A 13,425-nucleotide genomic window follows, 5' to 3' on the forward strand; every position below is an offset into this window, starting at 1 on the left:
CATATCTTCTTCTTGTACTATAAGTAATATTTAGATTTGAATAAAAATTGACTTCAATCACTTTGGGGTTAAAAAAAGGTTATTTAAAGTAAATCCTATTTCCTAGCAAAAACTTCATTGCTCATATATATAGTAGAGGAATTGTAAAATTATTTACATTATTTAAAATAATGTATATTACTTAAAAAAATATAGATTGCATTATTTTCCCTTTTTATTTAGCCTACTTTATGTATTTAGTGATTGTTCATGGTGCAAGATAGGTAGTTACAGCAGGTGAACAGAAAAGCAAAACTGAGGTGAGAGTGGAACAAATTCTACAGCTGACGTGAGAGTAAAAGTTCACAACTTTGCATGTCTGTGCCTCAGTTGCACCTCTTTGAGATATGATCACATAAGGTGTAAACTGCCCTCAATTCTATTGAAACACATTTGTTGGTCTCTGGCAACTTACGTGGCTATGATCATTCTAACACTGCAGCTTGTGCTTAATAAAAAGTGATAATTGTTTTCATAATCTTGCTTATAGTGATAAAATATGCTATGTTCTATTTTTTCTGCTGCCTGCAACAAAGGTGATTATTATACAGAATGAGTTTTCCTGGAAAATCAACTCTGTAGATCAAGTTAAAACTTTAACACTGTTAACTGCAACAGTATTTAAGTGGCATAAGTTTGTTTCTGATTCGGCTTAACTCTTGAAGGAACATTTACTGTCTTTGCTGTAGTCTCAGGTAAGGTAGTTTGTCAATATGTATGTGGAAGAGTTCATCTTAGAGTAAACACTACAGGAAAAGAATGCCATGGCAAAATCTTTTTTAAGGCAAAGATAAAAATCAGTTCATTTTGACAGCTGTCTCTGTCTTTAGTTTGCTGTGTGGTACCTAAGTGTGGTAGCTCAAGTGGTAACTGGGTAACCTACCATTGTACCAAACATGGTTATATACATACCAGCATCTCGGTTAAAGGCTGGACAACAGCTTGAATTATTTTCTTCAGATAAATTCACTCTCTTTTTGTCCTAAACATTACACCAGTGCAAAGGATGGAATTAAATCCGAAAAGTTGTGCTCCGTGTGTAGATACAGAATAATCTGTAAAATCTTTAGAAAGTTCTAGCGGCACATAAAACTTTTGAGGTCATCCATTTGACTCCACTGCATGTTGACAGTTGCAGTTCTTCAGGAGCTTATCTCAAATGTCTTGTTGGCCTGTTTAATTCTTACAAGGAGCCTGCAGTATCAGAAATTCTCAACAGTGATCTTTGTTGGCAGTCTCTGAATGAATGGGCACTGAAACTCAGCCACCTTTGGTAGAAAGAAGAGTGGTCTTGTCAGATCTAGTTTGAGGTACAGAGAATTGCTGCTTGTTCTTTCCCTGCTGCTTGGTCTGTAGTTAAATAAAAGCTTCAGTGTCCAGATCTGTGAATTTGGCTGCTTTCATAAATACTATTTTTTAAGTATAATTTATCATTATAGATGAGATTAGGAAGACAGAGTCTTTGCTCTGCATCCTCACTAAAGCCAGGAGGAGTTACTACCTGATGAACTATTGTTAGTGGAGAACTGTGTTAGTTATTGACTGGCTGTGTTTCTGTGCACACTTTTAGGTGTCAGACCAAGTAATTGTTTTCAGATTTGGTTTAGCAACCACTTTTCTTTTTCCTAGGACTGTACGACTTAGGACTGCATTCCTACCTGCTCTGGCACGAAACTGGTGTTGGTTCATCAGAAGGATGGAGGAGGCGTTGTTACTATCCCACTTTAAATAAATGTTACACATTTCATCTCTTAGCATTTTTAGAAGTTTGTCTGGTTTATCAAAACCTGTATTGGTAAACCCAAATGTGACTGTTCGTGTTGTCATCTCTTGGAAAATGTCTTTCAGCTTCTAAGTAGGAGATGGTTAAGGAAAAAAAAAATATCCCTTTGAATCATCCCGATGCTTTGATGTAACACTGCCAAATTATGCTCAGGCCAAGTCTTAGCATATGTCTGATTCTGGGAGACCCATGTAAAAAGGGTGAAAAAGTTTGAGGGTACTTTTGTAACTGTTGCTCAAAACCTCATTTCCTTCATTTTGAAAGTGGTGGGAGTAGTGGCTGTGGTTAATGCTATCAGACAGTGAGAGCTGCTAGCTATTATTTACTAGTCTCAACCACTTATACTCCTAAGATATTTTATCGGTCAGCTGAAATTGCAAATAACTCCAAATCACTACAGATCTGCAGTATTATTACAGTTTTCTCTTTTGGTTTTTCAGTGAAGTCATATCTTTATCTTGCAGAGATGATGGATGTAGCTTTATTTCAACGTATCTACTGACTGACTGTCTAAATTTGGGTGCTTATATAATTTGTTTTGGTTGGGGGTTTTTTGTTTTGTGGTTTGGTAAGAGTCATGTGAAAAAGCCCACAAGGCTCTTCTTACCCTAACTGAAAAGTTGGGTACCTTTCAGAAAGGAGAAGTAAACAGTGCTATGACGCAGATTGTCGTAAAGAACTGTTCTCTTAGTTGTTTGCAAGAATTCGTTAGGTTTTATATGCGCTTCTAGGTTGCTAACTGTCAGGTCTTAAACGCTGCATGCACAAAATCAGATATGGTTCAGTGTTGACGTATTGCAGTGTTTTCAGCGTTCACTAAGGGTTTTTTTTTTCTTCACGCTAAAGCCCAAGAGTGTTACAGGAACATTTAGTGTAGGTATTTGCTAACCAGATAAGTAGCTTAGCTGTGTCACGTACATAAACAAAAAGAGGATGATCAGTTCAGCTAAATCTAGTTTTGTTTTCAGCTAAATGTACTTTTGGAGTAAATTTTGAAAAGACAGAAGAACTGCAGTTCATATGATCAGGTATTATGTGGACTGTTTTAAACACTGGGAGTTTAGACCTTGGTTTTGGCATGTTTTTGTGGCAGCATTCTACATGGTTAACGTGGCTGTGTTTTTACATGAAAAACGTTGTATTTGATAGCCTTTAATAGACACAAACATTTCTACCTTATGTAAGTTATTTAGGGCTTTGCTTTTATCATGCACTGTATATTACTGCAGCTGTTCTAGTTCAGTGTGCTGAAAGCTTTTTAATCAGTTTAGTGTTTTTATTCAATTTCTTACTATAAAACCTTTACTTGCAGAAGCACATATCATAAATCAGTGATTCTTTAAATGTAGAATTGATCATAGTGCCTCCTTTATAACTGAATATGCCATAAATTGAAATGAGGAGTTCCTCTTGTTTCCTTTGCTGTTTCTTTTTGTGTAATAAACAAATACCAATTTGCACTTTTCTGTTTAGGCAAATACAATAACCAAGTGTGCCTAAGAGAAGAGATTCATCTTTCCAGCTGTCCATAAAAAGTAACAGAGTCAAGAAAAACTAACTTAGGATTCATTATTTTATCTTCTTCTTATAGACTTCCACTAGTCAGGCAATCTTCGGCCTTCAGTCTGGTATTTGTCAGCTTTTCCGAGAAACTCTTATTCGCAAGGGATTTGTGGAAATTCAGACTCCCAAAATCATTTCAGGTATCGTATATGTGATCCAGCAGCTGCAGGTCTGCTTCTTTTACGGTTGCTGAGTGCATCTATCTGCCAAAAATTTAGTAAGTTTTTATTTAAAAAAGATAAAGTTCTATTTCTAATTTAGATGCAACATAGCAAACTTGTTCTAGCAGGTATCAAAGTTGTTCTTTACTTTTCTCCTGACATTGGATGTTAAAAGAATGACAAGACAAATATTATATATCTGATTTATGTACTCTGCAGTGCATTTAAAGTTTTAATTTGGTTAAATACAGATGTCTGATCATAATGCATTATTCTTCAAATCAGTGTTCTCAGTGTTGAGCACTGCCAGTTCCATTCCCAGTATCAAACCCCCCCACTCTAATTTAGATTAAAAGCAGCTTCCATCATAAAGAAGTTACAACAAACATATGATGGTATAAAAGATTATGCCATTATATACAGTATGTCACTTCTTTAGCAATGAGCATATGGCTGAATGGTGGTAGATCATTTTTCTGAAGTTGTGGCATAACAGCTTCAGCCTGACTAAAAGTCTGGAAATGTAGATTTTGCTTCTAGTTCTGTTGTTGATTTGCTGTATTATTTTCAAAAGTCAAATTACTTGATTTACTGATGGATGTTTTTCTTCCATCTTATTGGTGTTTTTTGAGGTTTGTTGATGTCGCTAAGACATATGGCGTGGAAAATGTAGGGCAGAATATTTGTATTATTCTCATTGTATATGCATTCATTATATGCATACATTTTGCCTACTGAATTTTATACTTCTATATTTATATTTTTGAAGACAGCTCTTGTTCGAGATAAAAAAACGGCTTTTTAGCAAAATACACGTAAGCAACTATTCTTTCAACATGGAAAGCATTGTTGAACTATAAGATTAACTGTTTTCCTACAGAGACAGTTGAAACAGCATGAAGTACTAAAGACTCCCAAGTAGTTTATTTACGCAGGACCTTTGAGGAAGCATGCTATTCTTACTGTGCAGTGTACCATTGAAAGCAAGCAAGCAAGCATCCTATTGTTTGAATGAGATCATATTTTGTAAAAATAACTAAGTTAAGTCGATGCAATCCTTACTAAACTTCAAATTTCAATATCTTAGCTGTTCTAAGATTTGAGATTTTAAAAGTTACCTTTATTCAAAAATAACTGTAAATACTCACTGAAACCATTTCAGTGAGAGTAGTGGTAATGAAAGAAAAACCTTAATCTCAGTGGAATGGTTAGTAATAATAATAATTAGTACTTTACCTAGAGTTATCTTAACATTCAAAAGATTGTTAACTAATCTTTCACTCTGGCACGCTTTTGTTAGCAAGTTGGGCAACTATAACTCTAATATCACACATTGGGAAATGGAAAGGTAAAGTGACTCAGCTGATAGTTTTGGTAGGCAGTTTGCAGAAAGGGATTCAAATGCATGTCATCTTGGTTCCTATTCTCTCAAGGTAACATTCTATGAAAACTGCCTCAGACTGAGAAGAAGCTTTATACCTTTGGCAGATGTCCTCTGGTAAATCTAGTTTTGGCTCTGAGAGATATTTATGCCTTCAGTTAGAGAGGATGGTCCTGGCAAAACAGGATATGCACTTTCATCTCAGCCTCTGCAGTTAACCCCTGGAAGCCTACGCCACTGATAAAGATTGGTTTCCACAGAAATGTTGGGCTGCAAGTGAATATGATGGTACAAGCATTCATTCTCCGCTGTTCTCACTGTAAGGTGAAGGACAGCTGGGAATAGTAACATTTTAAACTACCCCAACTAAATTTGCAGATTTGCAAGGCAATGTGTGACAGTCCTTAACTGCAAAACTTCCCTTAGCATTAATGGATGCAAATATATCTTTTTCCTCTAATATGCTTTGAAGAAAAATCTTCTGATCTCTAAATGTAAGACCAATAGTCTATCATTCTACCTCTGATTTATTTTTTACATTTTTATTTTAATAATTACTGCAAGCATTTGCTTTTCAGCTGCCAGTGAAGGAGGAGCCAATGTGTTTACTGTATCATACTTCAAAAGCAGTGCCTACCTGGCTCAGTCCCCACAGCTGTACAAGCAGATGTGTATATGTGCTGACTTTGAAAAGGTTTTTTGCGTTGGGCCAGGTAAGAAAAGTGTTGGTTTATCCAAAGTGTGAAGTGTGCAGTGATGGCTTTTAGCAGCTGTGGTACAAATAAGATAATATGCACGCTGAAAGCTTTGAATGGTTTCACTTGATATAGTTTCACTCACCAAACACAAATTTCAGTTGAGGCGACTAATGAGAGTAAAGTTGACAGAGAAGTTGCTGGAACAAAACTAAAATGCTGAAATAAGGGTGGAGTACTCCTCTCCAGTGGCTGCTGTTCTGTGAGGAGAAAGAATAGAGTTGCATTGGAAATTGATAATATGATGAAGTTAGTAAAACATGGAACACCACTGTGATTACTGAAGCCGTAGTTTCCTATTAACCATGCCCAGTAGTTGCCTGGTTGCCTTTAGTTGCCCAGTAGTAAGCAGTTAAAATAGGCAAGCTAGGTTTTATGTACTTCAGATTGAATATTAACATATACTTATCCCTTGCTTTTGTATATGTACCAAACAACTTTATTTACAAAAGGCATGCTTTTAACTGGGCTGTCAGTAAATAAACTAATAATTTCCAGCCTCATGCTCTCTCTTTCTCAAAAGCTGATAGGACATGGCCTCTTTAGGTGGTAATACAGCATTTTTTCTAAGACCTCAGAAATAGGTTTAAAGATATGTAAGCTGGAAATGCTTGGAAAAGCAAGTCAATAACAGCTTATAAAATAAAAAGAAGATGCAAGTAATTCAGAAGATCTTAAATGTCTTGTTAATTACTGACAACTGACATGTTTATATTAGATTCATATATCTGGGGGGAAAAAAAAACCCAAACAACAGAACACACACATGTGCACAAGTCCATTTCCTCTCAAAAAGGCAGTTTTCAAATCTGAAAGTTCTTGTGTGCCTGAAAGCTTGTCTGTTTTTTCCACTTCTGCCTGTTGGTCTGACAAGAGATACTGCCTCTCTACAAGTCTTGTCTGTCTTGTATCCTTTGAGCACCACAGCTACAATAACGCTGTCACTGTTGTTATAAATGATGCTCTGAGGCAGCTAGTTTTCTTTTTGTTTTTTTTTTTTTCAGTGAGAATTGTCATGTCTAAAGACAGCATTGTCTGCCTGATCCAAACGCTGATGTGATTGATTGTCAGTGTTATTTTTCAAAATGGAATGATAATTTCAGGTCAGTTAGAATTTCTGTTGTTTAATTTTACAGTATTTAGAGCTGAGGACTCCAATACACACAGACACCTGACTGAGTTTGTTGGTCTGGATATTGAAATGGCTTTTAACTATCACTATCATGAAGTGGTAGATGAGATTGCAGATACCTTGGTGCAGATATTCAAGGGACTTCAGGAAAGGTAATGAGAGCATTTTCCATTTCATGAGCAACTTCGTTTGTTTGAGATCTCTTGCACTGTGGTATGAAATGGGTGAGCATTTTATCCTCAGCTTGTCAGATAATCATTAGTAATCTGATTTACAACAGAACTTCAAAACATTTTTGCTTTGGTCTTAACTATTTCTTTGTCCCTGACTTTTAAAGTTCACTCAAGCCATAGGCCAGTAAACTGTCTATTTTTAGCCCGAGTTGCATCTCCTAGAGTATGCTAGCTTGCACTAAGAAAACTTGTTGTTTACTGTTGAGTGGACTTCCTAAAAGAAATGATCCATTATTAATTTAAAACGTACTTCTTTTTGTGCCACTACAGGTAGACTGATTGTTCTATTTTGAAATTAATCTTAATATTTACCATCTAAGAAAGTTTTTCTGAATCAAATTTATTGTAACAGCCTGCATCTCTGCCATGAAAGCAGCAAAGATTATTTTCCATTATTCACATGGAAGAATGGAACTCATTAAAAAGCCAGGCCAGAAGTTTAGGAAGTGGTTTTCATTTGCTTACAAATTAGACTACCTTGCCAGCAGAAATGCAAATCTTTTCATCTGTCTAGAAGGAAATTTCTCTTTTATATTTGAAATAGGGTATTACTCAAATCAAAGAAAGAAAGGTAAATATTACAAATCAAAGGGATGATTTCTCAATGTCTTTACTGTGAAAATTTGACCTAGTCAATTATTTCTTACAAAAGGAATAAACCAGAAGCAATAGTAAAATATTAACATGTATATCGTTGAAGTAGATGCATTAACTTACATGAAACATTTCATTAGGATTGTACAGAATTTCTCCAGAAGTGGCTTTAAAACAGTTTTTTATGTTGCAAGAGGGACCTCTTGTGGCAAAATTTTATTGCCATTGCAAAATCATTATTAGATGCAAGAAGAGTACATTTTTTGATTGTTTTGTATTTTGCTTCTGTTATTTCCTCATATATAGATTCCAAACTGAAATTCAGACAGTGAACAAACAGTTCCCATGTGAGCCATTTAAGTTTTTGGAGCCAACTCTGAGACTGGAATATCGTGAAGGTGTGGCCATGCTTAGAGAGGCTGGTGTTGAGATGGGTGATGAAGAAGATCTGAGGTACTTTGGCAGTACACAAATGTGTCAGAGTCTTGTGAAAGTGGTAGTAAAGTGTCAGTTTTGTACTGTGCAACTGACAGCCCTCAAGAAGGAACCACAAGCTTTTAGAGGAATAAACAGACTCATATCCAGATCTCTTGACAAATAAATGAATGGAGATGAAAATAGTCCTTTCTTCTAATGTAGACTATACGTGCAAACTCTGAAATCCAAAAGAAAGTAACTTACAACATAAATTGAGAGTAACTTGAACCTTCTAAGGATAAGAAGCGTTTCTTTTTCTAACAATTGCAGTCCTTCATGTGAATTGTCCCATGTCTTTGAATAGGATTAAACAAAAAGATTCTTCAGTCTTAAGGTCTTTCTTTTCAGTAACACCTTCCTATTCCTTCTTTCCACCTCTCAGTAAAATGATTAAGCAATTATGATTGCATTCCCATTGATTTACTGAAAGATGGGTTTAATTAACTGATTATATATAAACCTTTCTAAAGACACTTAATAAATTAAAACATTTCTGTTCTTTCCCATAATATATCCAGTACCATTAGGATAATGTGTGATTTTAGAGTTAAACAATCTGTGCGTCAAAGAAGTTTCAATCGTAAGAGTTTGATAGAGCAAAATAATTTCCTCAGCAACTGCTTATGGTGTTTCTCACTTACTGTGCTTGAGAAAGAATGGCTGCACAAGGTATATGCCAATAGGAAATAGAGTACACAGTTCTTCAGTAATCAGAATATGGTGACTAGGAAGTAGTTATATTAAGAGCAAGAATATCTTTAGGTATCAGTTAATTTAAGGGATTTCTAGGACTAACAGAAAATATTTAGGAACAGAAATAAATATACTTTATTTCTGAAATTTCTGTCTGCATAATTCAAAACATTCAGAAACAAGTACTAGATTTTCTAAAGGGTGGGTTGCAGCAGATCTGTAGCTTGAAATCTTTTTAGCTTTATGAAGTATATAATCAGTACAAGTTTAAGTCACTTAATTTTAATGGTGATAATCTTTTTCAGCACACCTAATGAAAAGCTCCTGGGACGCTTGGTAAAGGAAAAGGTAACAATTATTTTAGAATAAATAAATTTGTCATTGAATCTGAAACCTGATATCATGGAATCGTTGGGTTGGTATAAATGCCTACATCATGTAAAACAACTTTTTACACACTGATTGAGAATACAGTATCTCAAAACATGCAGAAGTTGCAAAGAGTCTGTGATTAGCATAAGCATTTTTTAATTGTCTGACTGCATTCCCATTTTGCTGCTGCTTATTTAATCTACTGACAGTTTTGTCTTTACCATTAATAAGTTGTTTCAAACCATTTTCAATCTTTTATATTTATTTCTATCATCTGTTATACTGAGTATACCAAACAGGATAGTATGTTCCAAAACCAGTTCTTATGATAGTTAAAAAAAAAAAAAAACAAACCAAATTCTAACTAAATCTATAGAAGAAGATGAGATCTTTTGGCAAAAAAAAAGTACCTGTTACTACAACAAGACATTTTACTGCTAAACATTTGTAAGTTTACACTAGAAGTAGTATTGGAAAACTGAAAAGTAATACACCACTTTTATTGACAACTATTATTTTTTAAGATAATGCTGTCAAATTTGTGGAAAGTTACTGGGAGATTTTGTTTTATTTTATTTCAAAGATTCACTGCTTGTGTTTTCCTCTTGTAATTTGTTCTTTACATCATTTTCTCTTGTACTAACTGTTTTAAATTACCTTCTCCCAGTATGACACGGACTTCTATATTCTTGACAAATATCCTCTTGCTGTGAGGCCTTTTTATACAATGCCAGACCCAGTAAACCCTGTAAGTAAAATTCTTTGTTGTTGTCAGTGGGTTTTTTTTCTAGTTTAAATTATTCCGTGTAGGGATAACTTGACAAAATAGATAAAGTATATTTATATGATCTGCTGTTATAATTAAAATTCTGATAACAAGATTAGGTCAGTGTTACATGACTTGTAAAATGTTTACAGTTACTCTTCACTGGTGAAAACATACCAGAAAGAAACAAATCTAGCTAAAATTGAGAGACTTTTATGAAGAGATCTCCATGGTCAGATGCTGCTGCCATCACTGAAAAGAGGCAAAAACATTTTTCCAGGGCAACAGAGACTTTAACAGAAAATACGCTTTTTTACATTGTTAGAAATTCCCCAGTTTATTCTTAAATCCAGGGTAAATATCTTTTAGAGCATCTTTTGCTGGGATAACTACACACAGGTGTAATGGTTTTTCAAAGGGTGTGTGGATGAACTTCAGTTTTTTAAACAACTCCAGTCTAATGAGAAGAGCCAAAGGGCTGTAATTCCTGGGCACATTCCAAATATATTGCACTCTTACTGCAGAACTTTGGATATCGTAAGTGAGGTTATTGAGAGTTATTTGCCACCTAAGGATGGAGCAACTGTAGGTAGGAAATAAACTCATCTTTGTTTTTCCAGAAAAACTCTAACTCTTACGATATGTTCATGAGAGGGGAAGAGATCTTGTCTGGAGCTCAGAGAATTCATGATCCTCAGCTGCTGACAGAAAGAGCCCAGCATCACGGCATCGGTAACAAGTCAAACAACGTGAAGCTGAATTTAAAAGAATATAAATCATGATTGGATTTGCTTCCTTTAGAAGAAGAATTTGGGGCAGAATTTGTTATATGGCAGTAGTGCTAAAATCACAGTACTGTTTCATGCTTAATGTTAAGCCATCTAATTCTGTTTAACCATTTTAATCTAGAGTGGTGGTATTAAGAAACTAGCTAGTTTCCCAGCAACACCTTGATGAAAAGGAATTGTTGCCGAGGACTTTAGAGAGAATGTAATGCAGGAAATACCTTCAGTAGAATGAGGGTAGACAAACAAGTCTCACTCAGTTGTGCCTCTCTGTACTCTCACAAACTTTTTACAGAGTACTCTAGCAGAGTCTTGGTTGGCTGTCCTTTTTAAATCTTGAACTGAGAGCAAATAAGCAAGTGTCCCTTGATGAAATAAAAAAAAAAAAAAAAAAGACTCAGCAGGGACAAGGCCAGCTAATAGTAGAAGGGTAAAAGAGCAAGTTAGGTGGAGATCACGAGAGTAAAATGTAGATTAAAATTATGCTTTCAGTGAATGGCAAAGTGAAGTGGCGGGTAGGCAGTAGCAAAAAAGGAGTAGCTCCCACTGTAGCAAGATGGAAAAATAGTTGCTAAATCTTCGCTTTTTCACTGCAGTTTATTCAAGAAGTCACCATTTTCCGTAAGTTACAATGAACAGTTGGGCCTAGCACTTACCCAGTTCTAGAATTCCTTCCCTGATTAAGTCATTAAAAAAAATTATAAAACAAAACTGTTATAGCCATGATTTCTAGATAGTCCTGGATAATATATATGTTTAATGAATAAAACCCCACTGTTAGTTTGTAAGTTAAATTGGTAAATTTTTTGTTGTGTTTGCAGTCCTCTAGTCACTTGTATGTTCGGCTTGGGTTCATTAAGCAGGTGAGAAACATATCTTTTTCCTCTCCAGATCTGGAGAAAATAAAGGCTTATATCGATTCCTTTCGTTTTGGTGCACCTCCACACGCAGGTGGTGGAATAGGTAAGTATCTGTATTTTATTTTGTTCTGTGTTAGACTGAGCTTAATTTAAACTGCCTAGTCTCAAGCAGGGTTCAATATAAAATTCAGAATAGTAGCCTCGTTAGGTAAATGTGTGACGCTGTTTATCCTACAGAATTTAAGGACAGAAGCTAAAATGTAAGGATCATCATAAAATAAATAGGCAAAATACTAATGGCGCAGTCTGGCAAGTTTAAAGAGCAGGTGATCACAAGAAAAAATGCTGATTTATTAGCCAGGCACATCACTTTCAAATTTGACCAATGAGGAAAATTTAAGGAAGCAAGAAAATACTGTATTATGTATGGTTTTATCATAGCCTACTAATACCAGAAGCCACCAGTCTCTTAGTGCATTTGATGAAGCTGTTCTGCAGTGAGGAGAAATAAGTGATTGCTTCTGTCTTATTCAGTGATTTGACTGAATGTCACTGATCAGTTTGGCTGATGCTAATTGTTTCAGCAAAAGTACTGAGGCTTCGTGTCTTGGGTGTGAGTATTTTACATAGTAAAATGAAAAAAAAAAGATAGGTTTTAGGCATCTTAATGATAACAATTTACAGTTATGCACATTGCTTTCATTAGCAGGATGAAATCTGTTCATGCATTTGGAAGCAGGACAGTTTGAGGGTCCTGATCAATAAACACAATGATTTCTTTGATTCAGTCTTTCTGCATTTGCCTTGGTTTAGTAAAGTATATTTAGTACCCTCTTGGCATGTTCTCAGAACAACTTTCTAAGTATGCCTTCAGTAAATGCATTAGATCTGTGATATGCTATTGAGACAGCTGTTTTGAAATACCTACATGATGTAAGCGTCGATGATCATGCAGTACTTGTGAGCAGAGGAGATGCAGCATTTGTAGGTGATCCAAAATCATTTAGGCCAGTCAGAACTGACATCAAGGAAGCTGAAGCTACATCTCTTCTGCAGAGTGAACATCCCAGAAGTCATGCCAAGTATCAGGCAAACAAGAGATGCTGTGAGAATGAATACTGGTTTCTGGCTGTTTCAAATGGAAACCTTAGCATAGGAGAGCAGTGTGTGAAAACTAGTATGCATCTGCGTTTCATCTCGGCATGGCAGGGGTGCATATGTAGCCCCATGGATTAGGAAGTCCTTCCACGTTCCACAGTACACACATAACCTCTAAGATTTCAGGAAGAAAGAACACAATGATCAGTGAAATATTTATTATAATAAAGATATCAGCAGATAGTTACACGGGTATGTATTGCTGAACCTACATTTTTGTACTGTAGAGGGTTTGGGATAAAATTCCCCAAAACTGTAGGTTTTTACTGTAGTTGCTTATGGCACTTAACGTCTCTTACTCTGAAGCTGTTAAGACTGCTTTGGACTATAGTTCTGTTACTTGTATTCAAGATACAGTTCTCCCGCTTACCCACCTCCCATTTCCATTTTCTACACCATTTTTCTTGAAAGTCTGAAGTGATTCAGAGCAGGCTTGAGTCTTCAGTACCATTGCTTATTGATACACGTTCCACATGAAGTCTGTGTCGTGGCAGACGGCACTGTATGTAAAATCCCTAATTTTTGGATCTAGCTCCTTTCCGTAGTTGGACGTGCTAATGCACACATCTCAGTCTTTGGTCACACTACTACGTGAGGCTGGCTGTAGGTATAAACTACCTTTAGCTTCTTAAGAGTTTTGAACAAAAGACTGACTATACTGATGTGGTTTTTT

At 35.6% G+C, this 13,425-nt stretch overlaps 1 protein-coding gene across 1 annotated transcript in view; it reads left to right on the plus strand.

Moving 5' to 3' along the window:
- DARS1 (aspartyl-tRNA synthetase 1) overlaps positions 1-13,425 on the plus strand; it is a 41,473-nt gene that overhangs the window by 27,378 nt on the left and 670 nt on the right. Inside the window, exons 8-15 of the mRNA XM_075152724.1 lie at positions 3,414-3,525; positions 5,506-5,640; positions 6,819-6,966; positions 7,948-8,094; positions 9,117-9,159; positions 9,851-9,931; positions 10,570-10,681; positions 11,626-11,697. Of these exons, the coding sequence (XP_075008825.1) occupies positions 3,414-3,525; positions 5,506-5,640; positions 6,819-6,966; positions 7,948-8,094; positions 9,117-9,159; positions 9,851-9,931; positions 10,570-10,681; positions 11,626-11,697 (850 nt within the window). The remainder of the gene's footprint in view (positions 1-3,413; positions 3,526-5,505; positions 5,641-6,818; positions 6,967-7,947; positions 8,095-9,116; positions 9,160-9,850; positions 9,932-10,569; positions 10,682-11,625; positions 11,698-13,425) is intronic.

Source organism: Calonectris borealis, chromosome 6 (genome assembly GCF_964195595.1).
Source record: "Calonectris borealis chromosome 6, bCalBor7.hap1.2, whole genome shotgun sequence".
NCBI lineage: Eukaryota > Metazoa > Chordata > Aves > Procellariiformes > Procellariidae > Calonectris > Calonectris borealis.